We start from the raw sequence: 25,693 nt of genomic DNA, 5'->3' as shown, positions 1-25,693 counted from the left end.
CGCGGCCATTGTAGACAGGCGGCAAGATTTTTCACAAAAGCAGCTGATTTTGCGCACAATCTTGCCAATGTAGACACAGACTTATTGTACAGCTTTACATGCCTAGGCAAAATACATAGGCTCATTAAGCGAGTTGTTGAGTCGACTACTCCACTCCCCGCCACCCCCACTTGCTGCCTCTGTATCAGAAGCAGCAACAAGGGGGGGGGAGAACAGGAGCGGGTGCTGGGATGAGCCAGCTTATAAACTAGTTCTCCCCAACACTGTCTCCGCAGTACCACCTGACACCACCTGACAGAGGCAGCAGAGGAGGGGAAGGGGTGAGTAAGGAAGGCTGCCATGAAGCAACCTCTGCCCATAGAGGCCCAAATGGGAGTCTAATCCAAACACTGTATTTTCCTACTGTAGAAACATGCTGTTTAGAAATACATGAACCATTTAAAAACTTATACTGGATGCGGACCCAATGGCCTAACGGCTGCACAAGGTGTTGATATTTATGTCATCAGACTACAAGTGCTAAGTTCCCCAGGAGAGTTGCAGCTGAAGGGAAAAGCAACACACTCAAAATTAGGAATATGAATGACTAGTCGACTATCTGATAAGCAAATTATCCAATAGTCGACACACTAGTCACTTCCCTCCCCTCTTGTTGCATCTATCAGAAAGAGGAAGAATGGAGGGAAGGAGGACTGCTTAAGTCCCCCCTGACCCCATGCTCCCTGCAGCATTTTCGCCTTTGAAGTGTAGCAACAGCCATAGGGCTGTTGCTACACTTCAAAGGCGGAGGCACCCTTATCGACTAATAGAATTTGCATCGACTATTCGATTAGCATATTAATCTAAATTTAACATCCCTATGCAAAATCACTGTGGGGAAGGAAGAAAGCACCTCACATTGCTAATTGGTAACTTTCTTTAATTAAATGAAGAAACATGGTGATAGGATTTAGAAGGAATCTTGTCCAGAGGTTGTAATTGGAGATAAGCTTTGCAGTGCAGCAACCGTATGAAAGTGGAAAATGAGGGAGAAAGACATTCATGATGGAAAGAAATTTAAAACTAGTGTTTTTCTAATAGTAATGAAATATTTCTATAACACAAAGTAAAAAAATATAATACTAGGCCACTGTTACCAAAAAAAAAAAAAAATCCATTGATGCAATTGTTGCTGAAAATGGTTGTGGATCTGTAAATCAAATCTATTCTTGAAACAAGTGTTGCAAGTCCAAGTTAGAGACCTTTCAGTGTGAGTTTATGTAACAGACAATACTGAACAAGCTACAGCTAGGATTTACCTACCTAGTATTTCATTTGGTTTGATCATTCTCAGCTCAATGAATGTATTGTAGCAGTCCAGAGCTGCTAGAAACATATCCATCCACTGTAAAACAGCTCGCAAACTGAAGGGCTCCTGCACGTCAGAGAGTGTTGGCTGAGAGAGGATTCCAGAGAGATTGTCATTTCCTCCCCCTTCAAATTTGTTGATGAGGAAAGAGATTCCTTGTTTTTTTAGAACATCACCCAGCCACAATGATGGAGAGTGGTTTCCTGATAAAGCAGCAAACAGAAATCAGTGTTCTGTATGCAAATACGCAGCTGGCATTCAGCAAGGTATTATGGACATGAATCAACACTCAAAAACCTATTCCATTAATTGCTCTTATTTTCTGGAAGAGGAGACAGCCAAAGCAGCAGTCCTTGTGTCAACTGCAAGGAAAAGTGTGGCTTAGGAACCACTCCTCTGGCTCTGCAACAGCTGATGAGCCCCTCGCAGTTGGCTGTAATAGATTTCCTGAACCTAATGGTGGTCTCTCTGGGTCAGAGATGGGGCACAACTGATTGGAAGAAGCTTACACAATAAAAAATGCACCATTTTTATACTGAATGAAATACTAGCAGCTAGTCAGCTCTTATTCAATACTAATAGATACTCATTTCAAAATGTGTTTCTTCCAATAAATGAAAACTGACACTGCACAGGAAATGAGAACAGAAATGCAATTAATGTGAAGCAGGAAACTAGAGAGATATATGTGATGACCCACAGTACCTGGTAATAAAGGAACAAATTCATAGAAGAGCTCCATGGATTTATGACGGCATTCTGTCTGAGATCGCCCACACTGCACCAACAGCCACATGACAAGGTCCAACAGACATATTGATTTAGCATGTGGAAAGCCTCTGTACAAAATAATGAATACATATCAACAATCCTTACTAACATTTGCCCAACAGCTGTGTGTGTTTGTTTCAAAGAAAAGCCATAACAGCCATCATATTCATGATGCCATCCAACTTCATTTGCAAATCTAAATATTTAATGAAGAATTTTGGATGCTCTTTCCACTATCTCATTAAAAGAAGTAGGGGCAGAGGTGGGGGATTTGATGGATCAGATAATTCACACTACAAATACAAAATCATATATGGGTATATGCTTCACTTATTTCCCTGATCTGAGCTCCAATTTACTTAGTTGTGGTGACTGAGATATAAAAGAAAAACGTCAAGACTTAACTATCTCTTTCCTATCCTTTCAACTCCAGACAAAGGGGAGGTTAACTATCAGACAAAGAACTTCTCTTCTTCCCCCTCCTTTGGAGGGGGGAAATCTTCCAAGACTATTTAATATCCCCAAGGATTCAGTCTAATTTTTTCCTGCTCTCTCTGACTCATATTTTTGCCTAGAAAGTGCTGGATACAACTCCTTCTTGAGGCTAATCAACACTTCCCCTGAGATGGTCACAGAGTTTCCAGAGGGGAACTGTATGACAGTCTCGTACCCATCTCCCTATGGAGCTGAATGAGCTGTTTCAAGAATCAAAGATAGCTCTTGAGTCTCAAACCACGATCCATCATGCTATTCTAGTCAGTTCAAGGGACATCTCAGGAGAAAGCTTTCAGCACGTGGCAATACAGTTACACATTAATGGGAATCATGTGTCTAAACTCCACTTACCACCCTAAATTTTTACAAAAGCCATTTGTAAGAAACTATTGATGTAATATTTGGAAAAGCAAAAATTCAAACTAACCGTGGTATCCGTCGTTTTTCTGCCTTATTTAGGGACGATGCTTTGTGCTTAATTATGCGCTTCAGATGATCAATGGCATCACAACATTGTTGAACTGTACCTATTATCAAAGAGAAGGGAAATGCTCACCTATGAATAAGTGCCAATAGTGGGGTCCAGTTATCAAATAATTCCTTACTCAATACCTTCCTTTCTGCATCTCTCACAATTCTATTATGCCTGGGATGCTTCCCACCATTCTGCAATTTCTGGAGATAATTTAAAGTTACAGCACTTCTCATGCTGGTCATGCCCCCTTTCCTCACTTGCTGCTGTATGTGTCATTTCAAAGCTGCATAAAACTCATGGAAAGCTATTAGTAACAATAACTTCAATGCCAACTCAATAACCATTTATAGAAAGCATACAGCCCATATGGTAATGATCTAAATGAAAAGCTGACCCTTGAGTGAAGCCATCCAGGGTGTGTAGAATTGTGGGAGATGCTGGTAGCAGACACATAATTACAGCGTTAGAAATTTTCCATTCTGAAGCCCAGCGTCTCACACAATTCTGTTACATCTGGGAAACAGCAAGCAGTGAACAGAAGCAGGGAGGAAAAAGGTAAAACAGAATGAGATAGGAAGGGAATCCCCCTTATTGAAAGCTGCTCAACAGACAATACTATTATTGGACCATCACTTGCTGTACTTTTGTTCAGGAGACAACCTCTACAGACTAAAGAAAGTGCACCTTATATACAGTGTATGAAAAAGTATTGGCCAAAAGACCAGCTACTCACTCTCCATATCTGAGGTGAAAGCCCTTGCCCATTTGGACCATGAAGCTAACCATGATCTCATGGAGAATGCCTTGGATTCCTTCCACAAAAGGGAGACCAGATGCCTTGTAGTCACCAAGAATGCAGTCTGATCCATCTGGCAATACATAGCTTGGAAACGCAGTCCTTGGCTACTTGGGATGAATTCTGTATACTTCATATACATCTTCAGTGCTCTTCTGATGTCTCAGATATGTCATAGTTTCTCAAGAGGGTGCAGTGGTCTTGGACAGAATGAGCGATTAATAATCTGTTCTTATATATGGAATAGGATGTTCACTTTGGGAAAAAATGATTCCATAGTTCCCGTTACTACTCTGTCATAATTGAAAATGCAGTAAGGTTCGCTGCCAGTTCTGACACTCACTAAGCAGATGTAATGGTGACCAGATAAAAGATCTTGAATCAGTGGTAGAATGCCACTATTCAAGTCTGAGATTCAAATGCATTAAAAGGTAAGGCTTTTAAGCACCAGTAGTGGGTCCCATTTTGGAAAGACTCAACTGAACACTGGCCTGACCAGTTTGACTGCTCTGAGAGTCCTGGATACATGGAGGTTCTCTGCCAAGGAGCCCAAAGACCCTGAATATAGAAAACAACAAATGGGTGATACTTGGTATGGCATGGAACTGGGTCAAAGACCTTTATCCACACCCTCTTGGAGGAAGTCCAAAATAACCAGAATCCCTGAATCTTTTGTGTTTTTAACACTATGTCCCAGGCATCAAATGCTGAACTAGGTCCAGACACAGGCTCTCCTAAATAATAGAAATGTCTTGATGACTTGGAAGGACAGATGGAGTTTTGTTAACAGTCCTCCTTCAATAGCCAACCTGGGCCTGGAAGGAGAAAGTGATCTTGGAAAAAGATGTCTTGTTTTAAGGCAGTAGTAGTCATTGTGGTTCCACTCTCAGCTCTATCAAATTAGAAAACAGTGGTCCCCACGGCCAGTTGGGATAAGCATTATTACCTTTGCCAGTTCCAGCTTTATCTTTCAGATCACTTTCCCTAAGAGTTGGAAGAGTAGGAATGCATATAGCAAATTTTGTGGCCATCTGTGACAGACTACCTATTACTATGGACTTGGGTCTGTTTCTGCCCATCTCATTACTTCCCTCACTTCTCTACATAGCACTGGGCTTACATAATCCTTGATTATGTATCTGACTGTAGTAGTTGCCTGACTGTACCAGCACGTGATTCCCCTCTTGGGTCTCCAGCATGTTTGTAGTGCTAGTTTCACCAGTTTGATCTCCAGGAAACTGATGTGGTCACTTTTCCCTGGGTTCCAGATCCCTTGTGTGGTTTTGTGTCCCAAATACATTCCAATACTTCAGAACGGCATTGGTTGCAACAACCAAAGGAACTGGAAGTCATATGGAGGGAGGCCCTTGCATTCCCTGAGACTGTCCACTGTGTTAGAAACTGAATACCTGATTGGGAACCAGCACGTGATCTGTCATGCATCCAGGAAACGTTATCATGGGGAAACTTCATGTATGACCTTGCCCTGAGAGTGCACGAGACCAAAAGGACTGGTAGCTTAAGACACTGAGTTACAGTTCGCCTTATGTACTCTGATAGTAGTCTCTGGAAATGCAATACAAGTGAAAAACCTTCTGAGGCAAACAATGTACCTTATTAAATTATGTTTTAGACCAGCGGTTCCTAACCACCGAGCCACAGACCTCTGGCTGCCTGGCTGCAGACCTCTGGCTGCCTGGCTGCAGACCTCCGGCTGTAGGGCTGCAGTGGCTCTGGGGACCAGGGCTGGGGTCACCGCTCTCACCACGGCTGCTGAGAAAGGCGTGTCCTGCCCTGCCTCTCAGCCAACAGCATGGGGCAGGGCCAGGGTCTACTCCCGACCACAGAAGAGTACTTCCCTGCACGGCGGGAAAGCCACGCAGCTACTCTGTGCAGCCCTCCCACCTGGCTGCAGAAGAGCTCCCTGCACAGAGAAGATCCTTCCCCTGCCCAACGCTGGTTAGCTGAGAGGCAGGGCAGGACATGCCTTCCCAACAGCCATCGCAGGAAGGGAAGCACTGGGCGGTGCTCCCCAGCCCTGGTCCCCAGAGCCATTGGGATGCAGGCAGCAGTGCAGAGCTATGGGGGCAGGGCTGGCACTGGGGGGCTCTGGGGACAAGGCTAATATTGGGGGCTGTCACTGGGAGAGGTTCTGGGGGGTTGTGTGCAGTGGGGCTCTGGAAAGAGGAGGCTGGTACTGAGGGATCTGGTGGGGGGCTGGCACTGGGGATGGAAAGCTGGCATGGGGGGGAGTTGCGTGCACAGGACTCTAGGATCAGTGGCTGGTGCTGAGTGGTAGATGAGGGGTGGAGGGCTCTAGAGGCTAGGGCTGGCACTGGGCTTTTGGCAGACCATAAAAGTTTTATTTACATGTTCATCATTTGCATCCTGAATAGGCGAACAAAATCTTACTGGTCCAGCAAAAGTTTGTGAATGGGTTTGTTGGTCCCTGGTATCAAAAAGGCTGGAGACCACTGTTTTAGACCTTTACGTGTGTATCTGCATATTTATTTTCTTGTAACCCATTCTAAATTTATTCCTTTTACTCGCCATCACTTAAACTACATCCTATTGTTAATAAATAGGTCTTATTTTTACTGTAAGTCAATTTAATGCAGTGTTTAAAGGGAAGAGTATACTCACCTCACTTAACAGATCCTAACACTTCTCTTAATTGTCCAGGAGAGGGCTGGACAGTTTTAGGAAAGAGCACACAAGGAAAGAGCATATAATTTTCCAAGTTTTAGAAAAATTTGGGATTGGAAGTATGTTGGGGTCACCTTGCTGGTTGTAACCACGGTTGGTGGAAGAGACAGTGGGACAGCAGAGAGTTTGCTGGAGTCACAGCTGTTGAACCAGGGCTGTTTAGCACACAGACATTCTGTGACACATAGCAGGAAAGCACTGAGAGGCATCCAGGATTATAGGACAAATAATAACAATCACTCAACATTGGTTTGGACTGTTTCTGATCCCAATCATGCCTTTCTGATATTTCTGAGAGGAGCAGGAACAAAAGGAGTGTGTCTGCCTGAAAGCAAGTTTGTATCTCTTCTGAGAGCATGCAGTAGAGGGAGAAGGGATTACTTAGATTTTGCAACATTTTGTACCACTATCTTAACTAACTCTTCTCCAGAGAGGAGTGGCCTTATGAACTTTGAGCACAGGACTTGTGTGAAGTGCATCTACTTTCCAGGGTCACAGCCATCTGTGAACTCCTGGCTGCTGAGCTGGATATCAAAGTGTAGCAGAAAATCTCACTGCATCCACTGATGCATCAGCTACAATTTCTGTTGCCATGTACAATGTTGAGTCAGGGTAGCCTCTGTTCTTCAGTGCCTTAGCTCGTACAAAGAATGTACCTCAGTGGAAGGCAAGAGGTCTTTTTCAGAGGCTGAGTACCTTTAGATATTTTTTGGAGTTTTTCCATTACCTTTACATTCTCTTAAGGTTTTGTGATGTACTTTATAGATCAACATGACTGTTGCCAGAGTAAGTCCTTTTATGACTTGCTGTAGATCCCCGAGCCCTCTAGAAATTTCTCACTTGGAACTCTCCTCTTCAGGATTCCATTCCCTAAGTAGAACCTCATTATCAGAGTACTCACACTTGAATAGGAAAAGAGGGGGGCTGGATAGGAACCCTGCTTCTCTCGCCAAAGTGCTTAAGATGCATTTTAAGACTTGTAAGGAAGCCAATAGCCCCACAAGAGTCTTATCTTTATAGTTCTTTGTTGCCCCAGGACTCACCTCCTGCACCAGCTAGATTAAGCCCTGCTCAGCCTTAGAAGTTCCCCCTGTTCTGCTCTGTTAGGCTTTTTTGATGTGAAATTGCAGCTGCTTAGCAAAGGTGAGGGACTCAATATGCCTTAGAGAATCTGGGGAACTCAACTTGCCTGCCTTAGCGCCCCATCCCCTAGCAATATTGGGGTCAACCAGGTGAGAAGGATCAGCTGAGGATAGTTCATTTTCAGCTGAACCTGGGAAAGTTGCCTTACATTGGATCCTTTTGGATTTATACCGCTGGTTATGCATTTGCTCTGCCTGAAAGAGGACAGAGGAGCTCAGCTTGGAAACACTGCAGTGAGAGCTTCAAGTGGCTGTGACCATCATGCTGCTCAGACCTGGACCAGAAAGGAGAGGAGACTTAGAAGAGAAAACTGCTTGACACTGTCCATAATGTCTGAATAACTAAAACTGAAAGAACAAAAAAGTAAAATAAACCAAAAGTAAAATAAACTGCTGCCGCAGATGCAGAAGATTTGACAGCAAGCAACAGAAAGGAGCATGGCTAGCATGAGCAGTGCTATGAGTTCAAACCACCTACAAGAAACTAGAGAGAGAAAGAGAGCAGCCCAAACATAACAGAACTGTGGTAGAAACTAGGCTGCAGAAATGTGTATTTCTATCATGGTTGACATTCAGGATCATATGTAGTAATAATCAGGCTTTACATTTCTATGATAATTTGCCCAAGGTCACAAAGCAAGCCTGTGAAACAGTTGAGAATCATAGAAACACAGGACCGAAAGGGATCTCAAGAGGTCATCTAGGTCTAGTCCATGCATACTCCCTCCTGTGACAGGATTAATTATACCTAGACCATTCCTGACAGCTGTTTATCTAGTCTATATTTAGAAACCTCAAAGAATGGAGATTCCACAGCTTCCTGAAGTAACCTGTTCCAGTGTTACTATCCTTACAGTTTGAAAATCTTTCCTAATGTCCAACATAAATCTCCTTTGATGAAAACTAAATTGACTACTTTTTGTCCTACTCAGCCGTTCCTTCTCTAGACTAAATATTACTCCTAGAGGAATTCTGTATCTAAAAATTATGTGTACAGTATTTTAAAATTCTGCAAAATTCTTTATATTTATTTGTCAAAATAAACAGTGTAATCGCACCAGCGTCAATTATTTTGGTAATTTATTTCAAAATACCTATCAACAACTATATCTGTAACATGCAGACAAAAAATACCCCAGGAGTAGTAAATAAACCACTATGACAGCTTAGTTCCTGCTTCTCTGCCCTCTACCCAGAGTCCAGCCATGGGCCCAGGCACCTGGATCTTCCCCTTCCCTCTCTTCCCCTCTGCTCCCTCACAAACCCAGTCTCCCGGCCAGTGTCTCTCTTCATAACCCAGCTGTGCCCTTCTATCCCAGCCCAGACACATGCAGTCCAGCAACAGGGCCCTTCTAGCCCAGCAGACACTTCCACCTCCTCCCCTCAAAGCTCAGGGATCCAGATGGAGAAACAGTCTCTCATACTGGGTCCTGGGCTATATGGCATTTTCTGCACGCTACCTCTTTCCCTTAGGGTGTGCTAGCAAATGCAGTTGCTGGGAACTCCCAATCCTATCCCCTCCCCCAAGCACTGTCTTTTGTTTGTGAGCTGGGAAGCTGGGCTCCTCTGGGTCCACCAGCCCCCACTGGTAGTCAACAGATCTGCAGCACCAATTCTGCAGGGAAAAGGAAATTGTATGCAGAATATTAATTCTGCACAAATTCTGCATTACAAAGTGGTGCAGAATTCCACCAGGACTGGAAACATGCTCAATTCTTTATACTTTTCCTCACAGGTCATGTTTTCTAAAACTTTACATTTGTTGCTCCCCTCTGGACTCTCTCCAATTTGTTAACTTTTCTCAAAAATGTGGTGCCCAAAATTGGACACAGCACTCCAGCAGAGGATTCACCAATGCCAAATATAGTGAAATAAATATCTCTCTCTCATATACAACACTCCTGTTAATATATCCCACAATTACTATATCTTTTTCAGAACACCATACCTCTGTTGAGTCATATTCCATTTGGATTGCACTACAAACCCCTGATCATTTTCCACAGTACTGCAACCTAGCTCATTAGTCCCCATTTTATATTTGCATATTTTATATTTCCTCCCAAAGCTTAGCACTTCATGCTTGTTTATTAAATTTCATCGTATTTATTACACACCAATTCTCCCATTTGTCAAGTTTGGGTTGAATTCCAATCCTGTTTTCCCAGGTGTTTGTAACCCTTCCCAGCTTGGTGTCACTCAAATTTTAAGCATACTCTCAATGTCAATGACAATGTTAGACAGTACAAGATCAAAACATAACTCTGCAGGATTCCACTGGATACGTTCTCCCAGCGTGACAGCAAACCATTGACAACTACTCTGAGAATGTTCTCTCAAACAGCTGGGCAGCCACCTTACAATTATTTCATTTAGGCCACATTTCCTAAGTTCACTTATGAGAATGTCATACAGGACAGCATCAAAAGCTTTACTCAAGTCCAGATATATTATATCTATTATAAAACCCCATTTACTACATATCCTAACTTGTAGACAGCTGCCACAAAAACTTCTTTCCTACCTCCTGTGGAAATCATCATTTAGTGATCATTTCTTTGGCATGTATGACCCAACTCACACAACAAAGAAGCTCATTCTTTTCCTTATGAACAATCCCATTAAAAGTATCACTCCCAAAATACTGTTTGTTAGAAAGAAAACGTTTGTAAGCTCAAGGTTTTGGTTTTACTTTTTAACTATTAGTAGATGACAAAGAATTACTAGGAAAAAATACAAGGAAATATAATTATATAGGTTGTTATTTAATGTTGGGAATGAGTCATGAATTCTTCATACAATTCCATTTGGCGCTAGGAATGAGAACATCATAGGACTAGCAGCTGAAGGTGCTGCTAAGGAGGTGAAGCCCTCTAACAATGCAGAAATATGTGTTTTTTTGAGCCCCACATTTGTTACACATGCCTTTAAACTCTAAAAACCATTGGGCTCCATTTTCACTTTGTATAACTGTGGGATTAAGATGTATAGGTCAGAAGCATCATTCAGATGCTTTTTGAAGCTCTGTTGTAAAACATTTGTCAAAACTTAATTTATTTCAAATATAGATATAAAAATCCCACACATTTAAGAAACTGGCACAGAAACGCCAGTAAATCAGAAACCCAATTTAATGAGGTGCGCTGAGAATGGAAAAGAATTGATTTTCAAGTATAAAGGAAATTGCACTGTTATTTACCAACAGCTTCAATGTCATGGTTTGGTTTACCAAAGATTGCTAATGAAACAATCTACAAGGATATCAGAGAAAGGATGGCTTATTCACTCCATTTCTCAATACATCAGTTTCATCTCACCTAGTGACTTCTCATCTGTATGAGTCAAGGCCAGACTTTCCAAATATACAACCAATGCTTCAAACACAAACTGCTCTACCAGAGAATTTTCTTCCCTGTAAAACAAAGGACATAGTAAATATGCTAAGAAGCATGAATAAGCAAATGAATGTGAAGCTCATATATGAAATTTAGAAAAAGTTAAACAAAGTAGTGTCACATTTCAAACTGACATGGAAGACATATCCTATGCTGCTTAACACAGACTGCAAAAATATTTTAGACCATCACCACACCAAAAGAGAAACATTAGCGATCAATAAAAGTGTTATTTAAAGACTAATACCTTATCATTCTTATCTGGCCATGGAATGGAAATTCACTGCCTCAGCTCTCCACCCCAGAGAGAACCCACATATAGGTTCTCTGTGGGTAAAGTGAATTTCTTTCAGAGAACATAGTCTTAACAAGCTGTGATACAGCTTCTTTACATATTAATACAAGTGGCCCCCAAATTGTGACACGATCGGTTCCTGGGGAAGCATTGCAAGTTGGAGGCGTCGTAACTTAAACCTGCAGTTACAATAGGCACCGTGTACCGTTGTAAATGTGGGCCAAGGACATAAGTCAGGGGTTTTCGGCCCCTTCTGCACTTACAAAAATGTCATAAGTACGGGGCGGGGGAGGGGGGGTTACAACTCGGGTCATCATAATGTGATTTCCTGTAGTCAGCATCAACCAACATCAGCGGATAAAACCTAGGTTCTCTCAGAATGTCTCTCTCCTCTAATATATTCACCTTGTTTATTTTAGTCCAGTTTAGCTACTGTTCAAGTTTTCAGCTCACCTAAATTCTCTATAGATGTTATTAAAAGCAAGTGCTGCTCCCAGCCTCTTCAAAGCATTTGGATGAAGAGCAAGGCTGTACAGTCGCTTGAACAGTGATTTGGTGTTCACCGGACTTTTCTCCTGCTGTTGTGGCGTTGTCTGTTTAATGGACCATTTCATAAATTCTCTAACACACTGACCACTGAAGTCCCTCAAAGAGCTGTCAACAGGATCCACTATTCCATCCTGAAATGAACAGCAGATGGTTTCATTACAACAAATACAAGCATCAAGGCTAGAGTTCCTGTGGTTTACTATTTCATCCTAAAGTAGATTTCTCCCTCCGCATTATAAACTATTTTAACTTCAGTACTTAGATGAAAGGAGTCAACCTCCGCAATATGAGAAGGACAGCATAATTTAATGTGTAAGGCAAAGAGCTGGACAGAATGAATGGCTAGCTTTCAGAGTAAAGGGGAAAATCTATGCCACTTGTTAGACTGACTTATATTAAGTTTTATTTATTAATAAGTGGTTAGATACTATGGTGACAGGTATTTGATAATCTAATTTTTCCAGGTTCTTATCTAGAACAAGGTTCTAGATTTGCTGTTACAAGCATGCTTAATAATGGGCAAGTTTATTTATCATAGTTATCTCATAGGGGAAATAAGATCTATTCAATTAGTGTTTGTGAAGGACTTTGAGCCCCTCCTGCCACACATATAAGTGTTAAATATATATTACTCCTATGGACATAAACATAAGAATAAAGATAAAGAAAAAATCACACTACAAATGGCTAAAATAAAAGGTGTGCATATGTGGCAATGAAGAGAAAAAAAAATCAGTGCAGGTAAGTAAGCTTTTAGATGAAACGTAGAATTCCTTATACAAGTCATAATACCCTTTACCTAGTCCAAAAACTAACTTCCTATTAAGACAATACTTCACAGATCTACAAAGGGAAGGAAAGTTGGTCCCCTTTGTATATCTTTACATATATAAAGGCAGCTGGAATTATGTGTTTTTGTGTAAAAATAACTACGGTTTTTTTCTGATTGTGCTTTGCATTTGAAATTCAGGGTCTTGTCTACCCATTTTCCCCCAGACATTTCTGAGCAACTGGAGAACTAGTACAATGACACCACAATATTAATGAAGTGTATCTTAGGAGTGGAGTGGAAAAAGGATATTTAACCAGTCTATTTCACTCTAGGTAGGGTGGGGTTTTTTTTTAAAAAAAAAAAATTTTTAAACACACCTATTTCAGCTGAATGCCCAAGAAATGGGACAAAAGTTTTTTGTTTAAAAATTCCATTTACCTGACTACTGTGATAACTTTAATGCAGTGGCTTTCAAATTAGGGGTCATAACCCAATACTGGGTCATGAAATGTTAGGCACTGGGTCTTGTGGCTGCATGAGGATCGGTGAGCTGTGCCATCTGCATGTCCTGGCATGGCAGACTGCGCTGCGCCCCAGAAGCATCCAGCAGCAATCCCGGCTCCTAGCGAAGAGGAAGTGTGGGGAGGGGAGGAGGAGGGAGTGCATAGAATTCTGCACACTGCCCTGCCTTGAGCTCTAGCTCTGCACTCCCATTGGCTGGAAACCTGCACTGGCTGCTTCTACGGCTCAGCATGTTCTGCAGTGCCAGGACAGGCAGGAAGACTGTCTTAGCATCCCTCCTGCACTGCTAATCTGTAGCCTCTCAAGGTAAGCCCCTCCTACCACACAAGGTAAGCCCTGTCGCGCACACTCCAAAGCCCGAGTCCCCTCCTGCAGCCCAAAAATGTCAACCTCAGCCACACCTGGAATCCACACACTATTCAAATTGTTTTGAGTCGTAGGCATCAACAATTTTCTTCAACTGGATCATGAGAAAAATATTTGAAAATCACTCTTTTACTAGATCCATATGATGCAAAAAGAAGTTAAACTTATGCCTGAATAACAGTTGCAGAAAATTTTCAAACAGGCTATTAAACAAAAAGTATTTTAGTACTTGTACACAATGACTATAAAAAGGATAGCTAGGATCTTTCCAAGATTAACAATATGCTTGCTAATTTTTAAGTACCTGATTTATTTAGACATTATCAAGTGAAAATAAAAAAAATGAAGGATTGACAGGAGTATAAAGCCCAACATAAAAGTAAGTAATAACAAATCACAGGCCACATTTAAGAAAGAAAGAAATTGGATTTCTTCTTTATATAAAAGGAAGGTCTATAAAATGTGTAAATTTGTTGTTAAAAGCTCCTTTAACAGACCAGACTTTACTTTTTAAAAGACATCACACAATAATAATAAATAATAATAATAATAATAATAATAATAATCAGGGCTCGACAAACCGCTGTTTCTACTCGCCCGTAGCGGGTAGATTTAATCCGGTTGCTCCGTGCACCCCATTCACCGGCGCTGCGTGCATGTGCAGTGCCGGTCTGGCACATGCGCAGTGCGGGGCTAGCGAGTAGCTCTCACCACAGTTTGTAGAGCCCTGATAATAATCATAACAATGATAAAACGAAAAAACAACTACTTACCAGAATAGCTTCCAGCAATGACACTGTGTCCTGACTTTCAAATTTTTTGTTATTGGTGAACCAGTGAATCAATTCCATTATTAGGGACTCATACAACTGTCTTGTTACCTGAAGAGATGAAAAGCCCCCACGTTAAAATATGTATTTTTACTGTAATTTGTTTTCATTGTGAAATGAGAACACAGCATTTTAAAAAAGAGAAGTCTGTAAAGCAGGCATGTCCAAAGTCCGGCCCGCGGGCCAATTGCGGCCCGTGTTCTGGTTTAATACGGCCCCACAGGTAATTTGGCAATATCTATCTTTTATGGCCCCCAACGAATCCATATGTATTGAGATGAATACATTGTAAAATCTCAGTTAATGTCAGTTGGTCTAAATCAGTTATAAATATATTTGGACACAACATATATACTTGGTGTTATGTTCCTGTTCATATTTTTTGAACTTAAAAGTTGACAGACAACCTTTATTACCAATAATATGTAATGTACTTTACAATGTTCCTGACATATATTTCAGCTTCCTGGATTTTTTTTCATCTGGCCTTCAGATATGAAAGGCAGAGTGATTTAACACCTGTTTAGATTTGTCATCCATGTGACGAAATGAAAAGTATGCCGTTTGCAATAAACTTTGCATAAACTAGTTAATTTGCATTTAATGTTAATGGTTCAAAGAATGTCAGGCAAAATGGTCGGCCCTCACGCATGTTTACTTCATCAAATCTGGCCCTCTTTGAAAAAAGTTTGGACACCCCTGCTGTAAAGTGAATGAGTGAAAAGCCAATATCTTCATAAGTAGAGATCCACATATTTAACAACAAGGATAAAAGCAGCAGTTGACTTGCAATCGTCTTGACTAGTGTTTTTTAAACTGTTTAAGACCAAGGAATACCACGCAATTTTTTTTTTATGGGGAACATCAAGGATATTTTTGGTGAGGAGGGAAAAAAAAGCCCGCAGGGAAAAGCTGTTGGGGGGGGGGGAGGACAGGGGGAAAGGAGGCTTCTCCCTTTAAGGGTGGCCATTTTGAATTCTGTTCTCTCTGCAGCACACCTCCAACTGCCTCACACTTTAAGAAACGATTATCTTGACTCTGTTTTCTCTTTTCGGATGTCAAAACCAAAAGATCATCAATCTCACACACACAGTGAAGTCACACATCACAACCTTCTGGCTGACATTGGTGCTTAGGGTTGCCAGATGGTTTCAACAAAAATACTGGACACACTTGACATTACATCACAATCTACATTACATCTTACTTAGCAAATACCGGACATTTTTATTTTCTAATTTTTATTTTCTCAATTTATTTCCCGAATAGAAAGATCAAATACTGGACTGTCCGGTTCAAAACCGGACACCTGGAACTCTACTGGTGTTACCACCAGCCTTTGAACGGGAAGCAGGTTGGTATAGCAGTTTGTTTTTTAAACCATACTCCATTTTGTATTTTATTGCATTTTTTTTACCTTTACTATTTAACATACTGGATTTTTACATTCTTACTTGAAGGTCAACTTTACAAAATATTCAGAGGGGTAGTCGAGTGAGTCTGTACAGGATAAACTTAAACAACAACAAATAGTCTGGCATCACTTCAAAGACTAACAAAACGTGTAGATGGTATCATGAGCTTTCATGGGCACAGCCCACTTCTTCAGATCTTAAGTGGGCTGCGCCCACAAAAGCTCATGATACCATCTACACATTTTTAGTCAGTCTTTAAAGGGCTACCAGACTATTTGTTGTTGTTTAAGTTTATCCTTTACAAAATATGACAGGTCTGAGAGGGGTTGCTGTGTTAGTCTGTACCTGCCAAAACAACAAGGAGTCTTGTGGCACCTAAAAGACTAACAAATATATTTAGGTTTAAACTTTCATGTGTTAAAACCACTTAATCTCATGCACACCTATTTCAGACTTACTCTGCTACAATTGGGCACAACACCAATGTCTTCAGCGAAGCTGTACCCACATTTACACCAGCAATTAGACCTGATGGCTAATCTATTTATTTTGGTGCACTGGAAGAGATAAACTCTGCTGGTGAGTTTGAAGACAAAATTCCTTTACATGTGTTGGACCTCGCTGGTCTAGCACCTTTGGGACCTGACTGATCCTGAACAAGGGGCTGATCCAGAGAAGTTCCCTTCCCTCCTGGCCTGTGGTGTCACAAGGCTAGGATTCTAGCCTGCTCCCGCTGCTGCCCCAGCCCTCTGGGGCTTTCTAGATGCCACCAGGCCCGCTGCTGCTGGGGGGGAGCGCCACAGCAGAAGTTGCACAGCTGGGGCAGAACACAGCAGCTACCTGGCTCCACAACCAGGGCTATGCACAGGAGCAGGGCTCTGCAGCCAGGGCTAGAGTGCCGCAACTGGGGACAGAGTTCCCTGGCTGCTGCTGGGGCCAGAACTCCACAGCCACTGCTGAGGCCAGAATTCCCCACTGTGCTCTCTGTTCCCACCTGCAACACACAATAGGTTCCCGGTACCCCCTACTGCGATCCTGCCCTGCCACTAGACCTCTCCGTTCCTGGGCTCTGTGGTCCAGGAACATCCATGGTTCATGCTGGACCATGGATGTTGCCGGACCAGGGAGTCCCAGTTAAGGGAGGTACAACTTACAGTATGAAAAGTTTCAAAATTCAAAAAACCTTGTATGTTCAGTTATTTTAATCTCTCTCTGTGACTCAACTTCCCCAGCTGTAAAATTAGGATAATCTCTTCCTATAACAGAGGCAACGGTTAATATACTTTGAGACTGAGGTATCCACATCTGCAAAAATGAGCTGCAGATATCTACATTTATATCTGCAAATGTGGATATCAGCAGATATAAAGCAGCTATCCATGGATTTGTAGGGTTCTAGTTATAGAATCCCACAGAATTATGTATATCACTCCTGTATACCAAATATAACAAGTTGTGCCTCGTATTTTTTTCAGGAGCATGGCAGCTGCACATTAACTGTGTGTTTGGAATGATCAATTCTCTTTTTGCAAAATTTACTTATTTTGCTATAGAAATCAAGAACTCATACTTTGGAAAACTCTTAAAATAAATCATAGAAGATTGTTCCTTTAATGATACTCTTGTCAGTTAATCTGGATTGCAATCCATCACTAGACTTTTCTACACTTCCGTCTTCAACTGCAGAAGTTTTGGAGTTAAGGATCTCAGTACACAAAAGTATTTATTTTAAAGAAAGCAGCAGTAAGTGCTAGGGAGGTAAGAGTATAGCCATTTAAACGGGATAAGCATGAGTTTAACAATTACACACAGCTCCCAGTCAAGCTTCCTGGGAGCAGAGAGGCAGGCAGGAGCCAATACTCACAGGGAGCTGGCTTAAAAGCCAGTTCCCATTGTGCACCAGCTCCTGAGGAGCTGCCTGCCACCCTGTGCTGCTGCCTCTATATCAGAGGCAGCATACAGCGTGGGGCAGCAGCTGGTGCATGCAGGAGCTGGCTTAAAAACTGATTTCCCAGCACACACTGGCTCCCAGAGAGCTGGCTGCAATCGCACATATAACCGCGTAACTGCTGAAAATTTTCAGCAGTTACACTGTTAGCCAATTACATCCATTTTAACATCCCTAGTAAGCATCCTACTATTTTGTATCACATAATAAATGTATTCCAAAATTTAAATACTTTTAACCAAGCTAAAAGGGAATTTTCTAAGATATAACAGTACTAAGTGTGAGTTTCAGTAGGAGGCATAAAAATATATTTACCTGGTCTACATCGCAGGCAAGCCGAAGTAATACAGGAAACATTCGTTTATACAGCTGATACATGGGTGGAGAACCTGAGTGTCCATCTGGCATTTGAGATGCTTTTCCCAACATGTACATAACTATGCTATGCAAGAGCTCACATGCTGCAATCTGCAATAAAGGTTTGATCATTCTTTTCTGTTATGCATCAATACTTGCAAAAGAACAGAATTGGAGCAGGGGAAATTCTTAACACTAATAAATGCTAATTAATTGGTTTTGATCCATACCGTACCCTCATACTAGCAACAAATATTGCACTAAGAAGTATGTCAATATTCTGCTCACAAAGTAATTCAGACGCTAATCCAGTTTTACATAGTACATTATTGCCTTCCGTTTCATTGTGTACAATTGAGGAAGAGGTGGATATTTTTGCAAAAGATACATTCTAGGAATTATTTAAGGGGAAGTTCTATGGCCTGAGTTAAACAGGCCAGATTAATTGATCACAATGGTCCCTCTGGCCTTGGACTCTATGAATTGAAGAAATAACATTAATGAAAACCATTCATAGTTAAGCACTGCTGGATCCCTATGGCTCCATCTTTCTTTAGAAAACATGATCCCAGTGCAGTGAAGAACTGAACCATGTGCTTATTAACTTTCCTGCCCTGGGGCTAATGAAGAGGGAAAATGCAAGCTTGTATACTATGCCAGGGAAGAAGGCCTGACAACACCAAAAAACAAAAAACAAAACAAAAAAAACCCCACACAGCTCTCTCTAAACCCTCGTTTTCACTACAATTCTAACCAAAGAAGCACATGACTGTACAGAAAAGTTTACAGGGTCTATGTACTATAACTTTTTAGTTTGTAGTTTAGAGATAAACCTGATTATAGAGCCACATCAAGGAACCATGTGACAGTCTCGGATTTAATCAAAAGCAAAAGTCTTCAGAAAGGAAGCGGATCTTTTACAAGCATTAGCTGACAATTATTTAATAGTGAACACAAAAATAGCAATACTTTAGTCTGCCTGTCGCTAGCAGATAGAGCTAATTCAGTCACACGAGGCAAGAACAAATCCAAATAGATGACTGGCTTCATGTCTGCAAAGGGTACAGCAAAGCTCAGACTCTTCTCAGTGTCCCAGGACACAAACTTCTTCATCATCTCTTCTGCAGAAGCAGCTAGTATATTAGAGAGCAAAACAAAAATAAGCATTACACTATGGAACTAACCAAATAATAATAAAATCAAACACTAATCATAAAGCACTGAGGTTTTCAGGCATTTTGATAGATTTGTTTGGCTAATCCCTCCAACTTCAAACAAAGAGTGCACCGCAGTATCTAGCAAATCAAAGTACTTGTCAGAAGAATGATGGTCTCACTTTCACAGCAAAACAGTGGAACTGTCCCTTGGAGAAAGGATAATTGCTGTCAACTTTTCACAAGACAATACTACTATTCAGCTCCAACAGAGACAATGGCAGAGTAGCTTCTAAACTTGGAACATATTACAGCATGACTGTTTCAGAACACTTCACTCGAAAAGTAGAATATGATTTTTTTTTGGTCTTCTACTGTTACAAGCAATGCTTAGAATTAAGATTCTACAAATAGATCCGGGCAAGCAGACCCCTGGAGACGCACAGAGACTCACTCATTTCAAACAGGACTCATTGGTGAACATAGGATCTAAAACACATGTATTGAGTTATACGATATGGTCAAAAACATCTACAACTAAAAGAGAAGTTATAGTTTTTGCCCCCTTCCATTTACTCCTTCCACTCCTCAGGTTAGTTAATGGACTCCAACTGCCCTTTGTACAGTATATTTCACCATTTTCCATTAACAATCATCAAAGAGGTCACCCTTATGTGTAAAGTTAAGCATATGTGTAAGACTTTTCATGATTTGGGTCTAAGTAACCTTTTTGGATACACCTACATTGCAGCTGTGAGGCATAATGTCCAGCTCAGACAGACATCAGTACTCTAGCTCTGCTCAAGCTAATGTACTAAAAATAGTACTTGTGGCTATGGTGCCTCAAGCTGTCCACCTCGTACAATCCTGACAGAGGTCCTAGAAACATACTCTGATGGTTAGCCCAAGCTATCACCTGTACTGCTGAGACCAGACTGCTATTTTTAGCATGCTACTTTTAGCAGAGACAGTGCAGGTATGTCTATTCAAGCCTGGAACTGCACCCCAGCTGCAGTGCAGACATATCCTTAGGTGTTCTACAATAGGTTTTCCCTTGTTTTTGTGAGCTGAAAAGCTTAACAAAATGGAACCAACCTACCAGGTTTTTATTTGGTAAGGCCACCTTATTTCATAAAAGGGTAACGAAGTCATTTGTAAATAAGAGAGTGCATACAAATGTTTAATATTTTTGGATGCTCACCTGTAACTAAATTTCGATTGATTTGCCCTCCCAAAGATCCAAGAAGCTGTACCACTCTAGTTCTTACAGCTTCCAAGGATAGATCTTCTTCCTGGATAATTCACAATATCATTAAAAAAGTGAAGATGGGGAGGATATTCATGTGTATGTGTGTCACTTTACAAATGTAAGTAGATACAGGATTAGGGTCTTAATTAGTAAATTCCTGTCCACAAAGTTAAAACAGTCAAAAGAAAGGGAACTCCTGACTCAATAAGAAGGATAGAAGGATTGGAAAACATTATGCATATATTTTATCTGGCTCCATATGTAGTTCCTCTACCCAGCTAGATTTATCCTGAAGGCATCAAAACAGTCACCATATTTTGTGACACTTCAGTGGCAATTCTGCAGGAAGTGAAAAATAATTTTGTAACACATTTATTCCCATTCTGCACAAAAATATCACATGCCTACAAAATGCATTCCTGGGTGCAGCATTTCACACAATCAAAATATTTAAGATTCTTTTTAAAAAAAAGGAGCTTAAAGTTAGGCTCCTAAATCCATATTTAGGCATATACTTGACCTTCAGAAGTGCTGAATATCCAAAAGCCAACACTGATATGAATTCATTTACATTTTAAACTAGCTGCCTTTGTTCATAAATCACTTGATTTCATAGAAATAACAGTCTACATGAATAGGAAAACCAGGTGGATGAGAGACTACCTTTTCTTGAACCAACTTCTGTTAATGAGAGAGACAAGCTTTCAAGTGACAAAGAATAATAAAAGGTATTAGCTCATACACCTTATCTCGCTAATGCCCTATGACTGACACGGTTACAGCATTGCATATGCAAATCTATATACAAATAGGATTTGTTACTGTTTACAAACTTAAAACAGTGTCCTTACAGGTAGTTTAGATATTAAATTACACAAAATTCATTTTCACACATATTAAAATATGCCAGTGTTTTCTGAAATGAAAGAGACACCTCAGGGTTGGATGAGTGATATGCCTGACTTTTATGAGTTTTAATTAAGTATTGGATAGGATACAAAATAAACATTTCCACAAAAGTACCATTCAAACAACTGTAAAACCAAATTCTGATTTTAGTGTGGCTTGTGTACCAGTCCAGAATAGGGATGTAAGAGAGTAGTCAAGTCGACTACTCACATTCTCCCGTTTGCAGCCTCTATATCAGAGGCAGCAAGGGGGGGGAGGAGCAGAAGCCGGCTTAAAAGCCAGTCCCCCCCCCCCCCCCAGCACAGTCTCTGCTCCCACCCCTATGAGAGGCAGCGAGGGGGAGGGGACGGACAGAGGAGGCTGTTCTCGTGGACAGGGACAGACAGGGGCTGATATTGGCTGGACAGGTAGTCCTACTCAGTCCCAGCTTGTGCCGGGACCAAACCGCGCTTCAGCACTGCAATTTAAAAGGCAGTAGAAGCTGGACAGCCTGCCCCATGGTTCCTACTGGCTGTGTCTAGGCTGCATCCCTTTTCCGTAAAAGGGATGCAAATTAAACACATCGCAATTGCAAATGAAGCGGGGATTTAAATCCCGCCCGCTTCATTTGCATAAACATGGCTGCCGCTTTTTTCCGGCTCGGAGCTTTGCGGGAAAAAAGCGCCATTCTAGACGCGGATCTTTCGGAAAATAAACCCTTTTCCGAAAGATCCCTTATTCCTTATTTTAAGAGAAATAAGGGATCTTTCGGAAAAGGGTTTATTTTCCGAAAGATCCGCGTCTAGAATGGCGCTTTTTTCCAGCAAAGCTCCGAGCCGGAAAAAAGCATCAGCCATGTTTATGCAAATGAAGCGGGGGGATTTAAATCCCTGCTTCATTTGCAATTGCGATGTGTCTAATTTGCATCCCTTTTACGGAAAAGAGATGCAGTCTAGACACAGCCACTGTGTTTTAAATTGCAGAGCCACAGCAGGGTTTGGTCCCCAACCCAGCGCAAGCAGGGACTGAGATGGAATGCCTGCCCACCTGACTCCTAGTAAATTTAGGCCCCACATATTCTGCAGCAAACTGGATATACTATCAACAGTCTGGTGGATGTTATGCAAATTCTAAAGTAGTTTGGGTTTTTTTTTTTAAAAAAAATACATATAAAGTTTAATGCCACAATCAATTAACCATTGCAATATGCACATAATATTCAATTTCAACTATTTCATACTGTTGCACATTTTTGATATGCTACAGCTTATTGTGTTTATGTTTCAGAGTTAATACCTCATTGAGATAAGTGTTTATGTTTCAGAGTTAATACCTCATCTCTCAGTACAATTGTTCTTGGTTGTCACAAATTTAGGAAGAAGATTTACTCTGCAATTTTACAAGCCAGAAACATAATTTAAAAAAGTAAATTAAAGCTTGAATTCTTGAGCCCAATTCTGTGGCAAGAAGTGACTTTCACAATCAAGGGATACACAGGGCCCTATTTACAAGCCTATATTGGAAGGCATTTGACAAACATCAGTTTATTCAGCATTTCAGTCAGGACTCATAGACCAGAAAAAATACATGAAAAACCACAGAGAAAAAAAGAGAGAATTAATGATTATATACGTTAACTGCCAGCAAATAATTATGCACTCTGATTTAAAATATACACAGTCTATTTTCACATTTACTTCTGAAAGGGTACAATACCCTTTGGCTACATCTACACTGGCAAGATTTTGCTCAAATACTTTTAATGGAAGAGTTTTTCCATTAAAAGTATTTGCGCAAGAGATGTGCTTTTGCGCAAAAGCATCCGTGCCAGTGTAGACGCTCTCTTGTGCAAGAAAAGCTCTGATGGCCATTTTAGCCATTGGGCTTTCTTGCACAAGAAACTAACATTGCCTGTCTACACTGGCCTCTTGTGCAAGAATACTTGCACAAGAGGGCTTATCCCTGAGCGGGAGCATCAGAGTGTTTGTGCAAGAAACACTGATTTTGTACATTACAACATCAGTGTACTTGTGCAAATACAGGCAGTCCCCGACTTACGCGGATCCGACTTAAGTCGGATCCACAGTTACGAACGGGGCTCGCCCCGGAGGACACGGACTGCGGGACCTCGCGGTCCTGCCGCCCGTGTACTCCGGTGCTTTCTCCGCGTCTCCCTGGTCTGCAGACCAGGAAGCCGCGGAGCAAAGCCACGGAGGGGCTCAGGCAGCGGAGCAGCCCAGGCACGCCTGGGCTGCCTCGCTGCCCGAGCCCTCCCGCAGCTTTGCAAAGCCTCGGGGAAGCCGGGGGGGCTCGGGCTGCAAGGCAGCCCAGGCGCGCCTGGGCTGCTCCGCTGCCGGCTTCCCCGAGGCTTTGCAAAGCCGCGGGGGGGCTCGGGCAGCAAGGCGGCCCAGGCGCGCCTGGGCTGCTCCGCTGCCAGCTTCCCCAAGGCTTTGCAAAGCCTCGGGGGAAGCCGGCAGCGGGACAGCCCAGACGCCCCACGGCTGTCCTGCTGCTGGCGTCCTCAGAGGCTTTGCTCCCCATCTCCCTGGTCTGCTGGTCTCCAGCAGACCAGGGAGACTGGGAGCAAAGCCGTGTAGGACCCAGGAGGCGGGACCGCCGTGCGTCTCGGTCCGCCGCCCGCGTCTTCCTGGTCTGCTGGGGTGGGGGGGGGGGCGCAGCTAGTACCCCCCCCCCCCCAGCAGACTAGGCTTTTCTCCAGACGCCTGTGGCAGAGCAGCTGGGGCGCTGCTGGTTGGTCCCGCAGCGCCGCTCTGGGCGCTACTGGACCAACCCGGAAGCACCCCAGCTGCTTTGCCCCAAGCGTCCTGATTCAGCCGCTGCTGGTCAGTTTCAGCAGCGGCTGAATCAGGACGCCTGGGGCAGAGCAGATGGGGTGCTGCTGGGGAGGTCCAGTAGAGCCGAGGAGCGGTGCTACTGGAGCAACCCAGCAGCACCCCAGCTACTCTACCCCAGGCGTCCCCAAGTCAGCTGCTGCTGAAACTGACCAGCGCTGACTACAGGAAGCCCGAGGCTTCTGCCCCGGGCTTCCTGGAATCAGCTGCTGATCAGTTTCAGCAGCAGCTGACTTGGGGACGCTTGGGGTTCTTAAGTTGATTCTGTATGTAAGTCGGAACTGGCGGTCAGTTTCAGCAGCGGCTGAATCTGTATGCCAGTTCCGACTTACATACAGATTCAACTTAAGAACAAACCTACAGTCCCTATCTTGTACGTAACCCGGGGACTGCCTGTACTCGCGGCCAGTGTAGTCAGGCAGCAAGATTTTGCACAAAAGCCATCGCTTTTGCGCAAAATCTTGCCAATGTAGATACAGCCTTTGGGTTTTAAAATAGGAGTAAAACAGTTGTGTTAATGTTTCATGGTTTCAATAAAGAAAGAGAAGGGTTTACCAATGAAAGGGTCTTTGCTTTTTTCAGACGTTGTATCACAACTTTGTTAAATCCTTTCTGGGCTGCACGAGAAAGCTTCATCACTTCCCAATTATTCTGGGACTCATCTGATCAATAAAAAGCACTTATTAATGCTGTACAATACTAATCCACCCACAAACCTTATGGAATCTATTCTCTTAAGAGTGATTTTGCAAAAATTAAGTTTCCTTTCAACTATCAAAAATGGGAAAACTCTTCATGTTACGGAAACAACTTTAAGCCCACTCCAAGGAAACCCAACACCAGAGAAGAGACAATGGGACTGTTGTCATCAAGCACTGGGAGTGTAAATGAGCTTGCTTGCACTTGTGAAATGCAGAGTGATGTCAATAGCCATTTCCTAATAATAGAAATCCCCACAAAGCTATTTCCAGATTTGCACAGCATTGGCCATGAAAAGGCTCTCCTAATTTTTCATTTACTATTTACATTTTTCAAATTATTATTACACAACAATTAATGGGGATTTTAGTAAAGGTAAAATTTCACCATCCAATATGGGCCTTTTTCCTGGGCTGTGAACACTGAAAAAGCCAATTATTATAGCTGGAAGTGAAAACCAGATAACTGAGGTTATGGCCCACTCATGAGTGCACTGAACTCCCACCAAGATCACAATACTTACCACTATATACTAGACTAGGAATAATACAATAGTTATTGTCCTGTTAGCTATTGGCTGAAAATAATTCAAAAAATGGCACATTAAATTGATACCATTTGCTATTGTTGGAATTCTACTTGCAGGAAATTACTGATGCCTCTCAGTTT

General features: G+C 42.1%; 1 protein-coding gene across 1 annotated transcript in view; it reads right to left on the bottom strand.

Moving 5' to 3' along the window:
* Positions 1-25,693, bottom strand: part of PRKDC (protein kinase, DNA-activated, catalytic subunit) — a 195,881-nt gene that overhangs the window by 129,455 nt on the left and 40,733 nt on the right. Inside the window, exons 22-31 of the mRNA XM_006112163.3 lie at positions 24,881-24,987; positions 20,538-20,628; positions 19,152-19,315; positions 18,141-18,293; positions 14,406-14,513; positions 11,877-12,103; positions 11,051-11,145; positions 3,042-3,141; positions 2,054-2,187; positions 1,303-1,551 (exon numbers count right to left, since the gene is read on the bottom strand). Coding sequence (XP_006112225.2) covers positions 1,303-1,551; positions 2,054-2,187; positions 3,042-3,141; positions 11,051-11,145; positions 11,877-12,103; positions 14,406-14,513; positions 18,141-18,293; positions 19,152-19,315; positions 20,538-20,628; positions 24,881-24,987 — 1,428 coding nt within the window. The remainder of the gene's footprint in view (positions 1-1,302; positions 1,552-2,053; positions 2,188-3,041; positions 3,142-11,050; positions 11,146-11,876; positions 12,104-14,405; positions 14,514-18,140; positions 18,294-19,151; positions 19,316-20,537; positions 20,629-24,880; positions 24,988-25,693) is intronic.

The sequence above is a fragment of the Pelodiscus sinensis genome, chromosome 2, assembly GCF_049634645.1.
Source record: "Pelodiscus sinensis isolate JC-2024 chromosome 2, ASM4963464v1, whole genome shotgun sequence".
Lineage (NCBI taxonomy): Eukaryota > Metazoa > Chordata > Testudines > Trionychidae > Pelodiscus > Pelodiscus sinensis.
The sequence above is the reverse complement of the archived record's forward strand: the minus strand, read 5'-3'. Positions and strand labels throughout refer to the sequence as shown.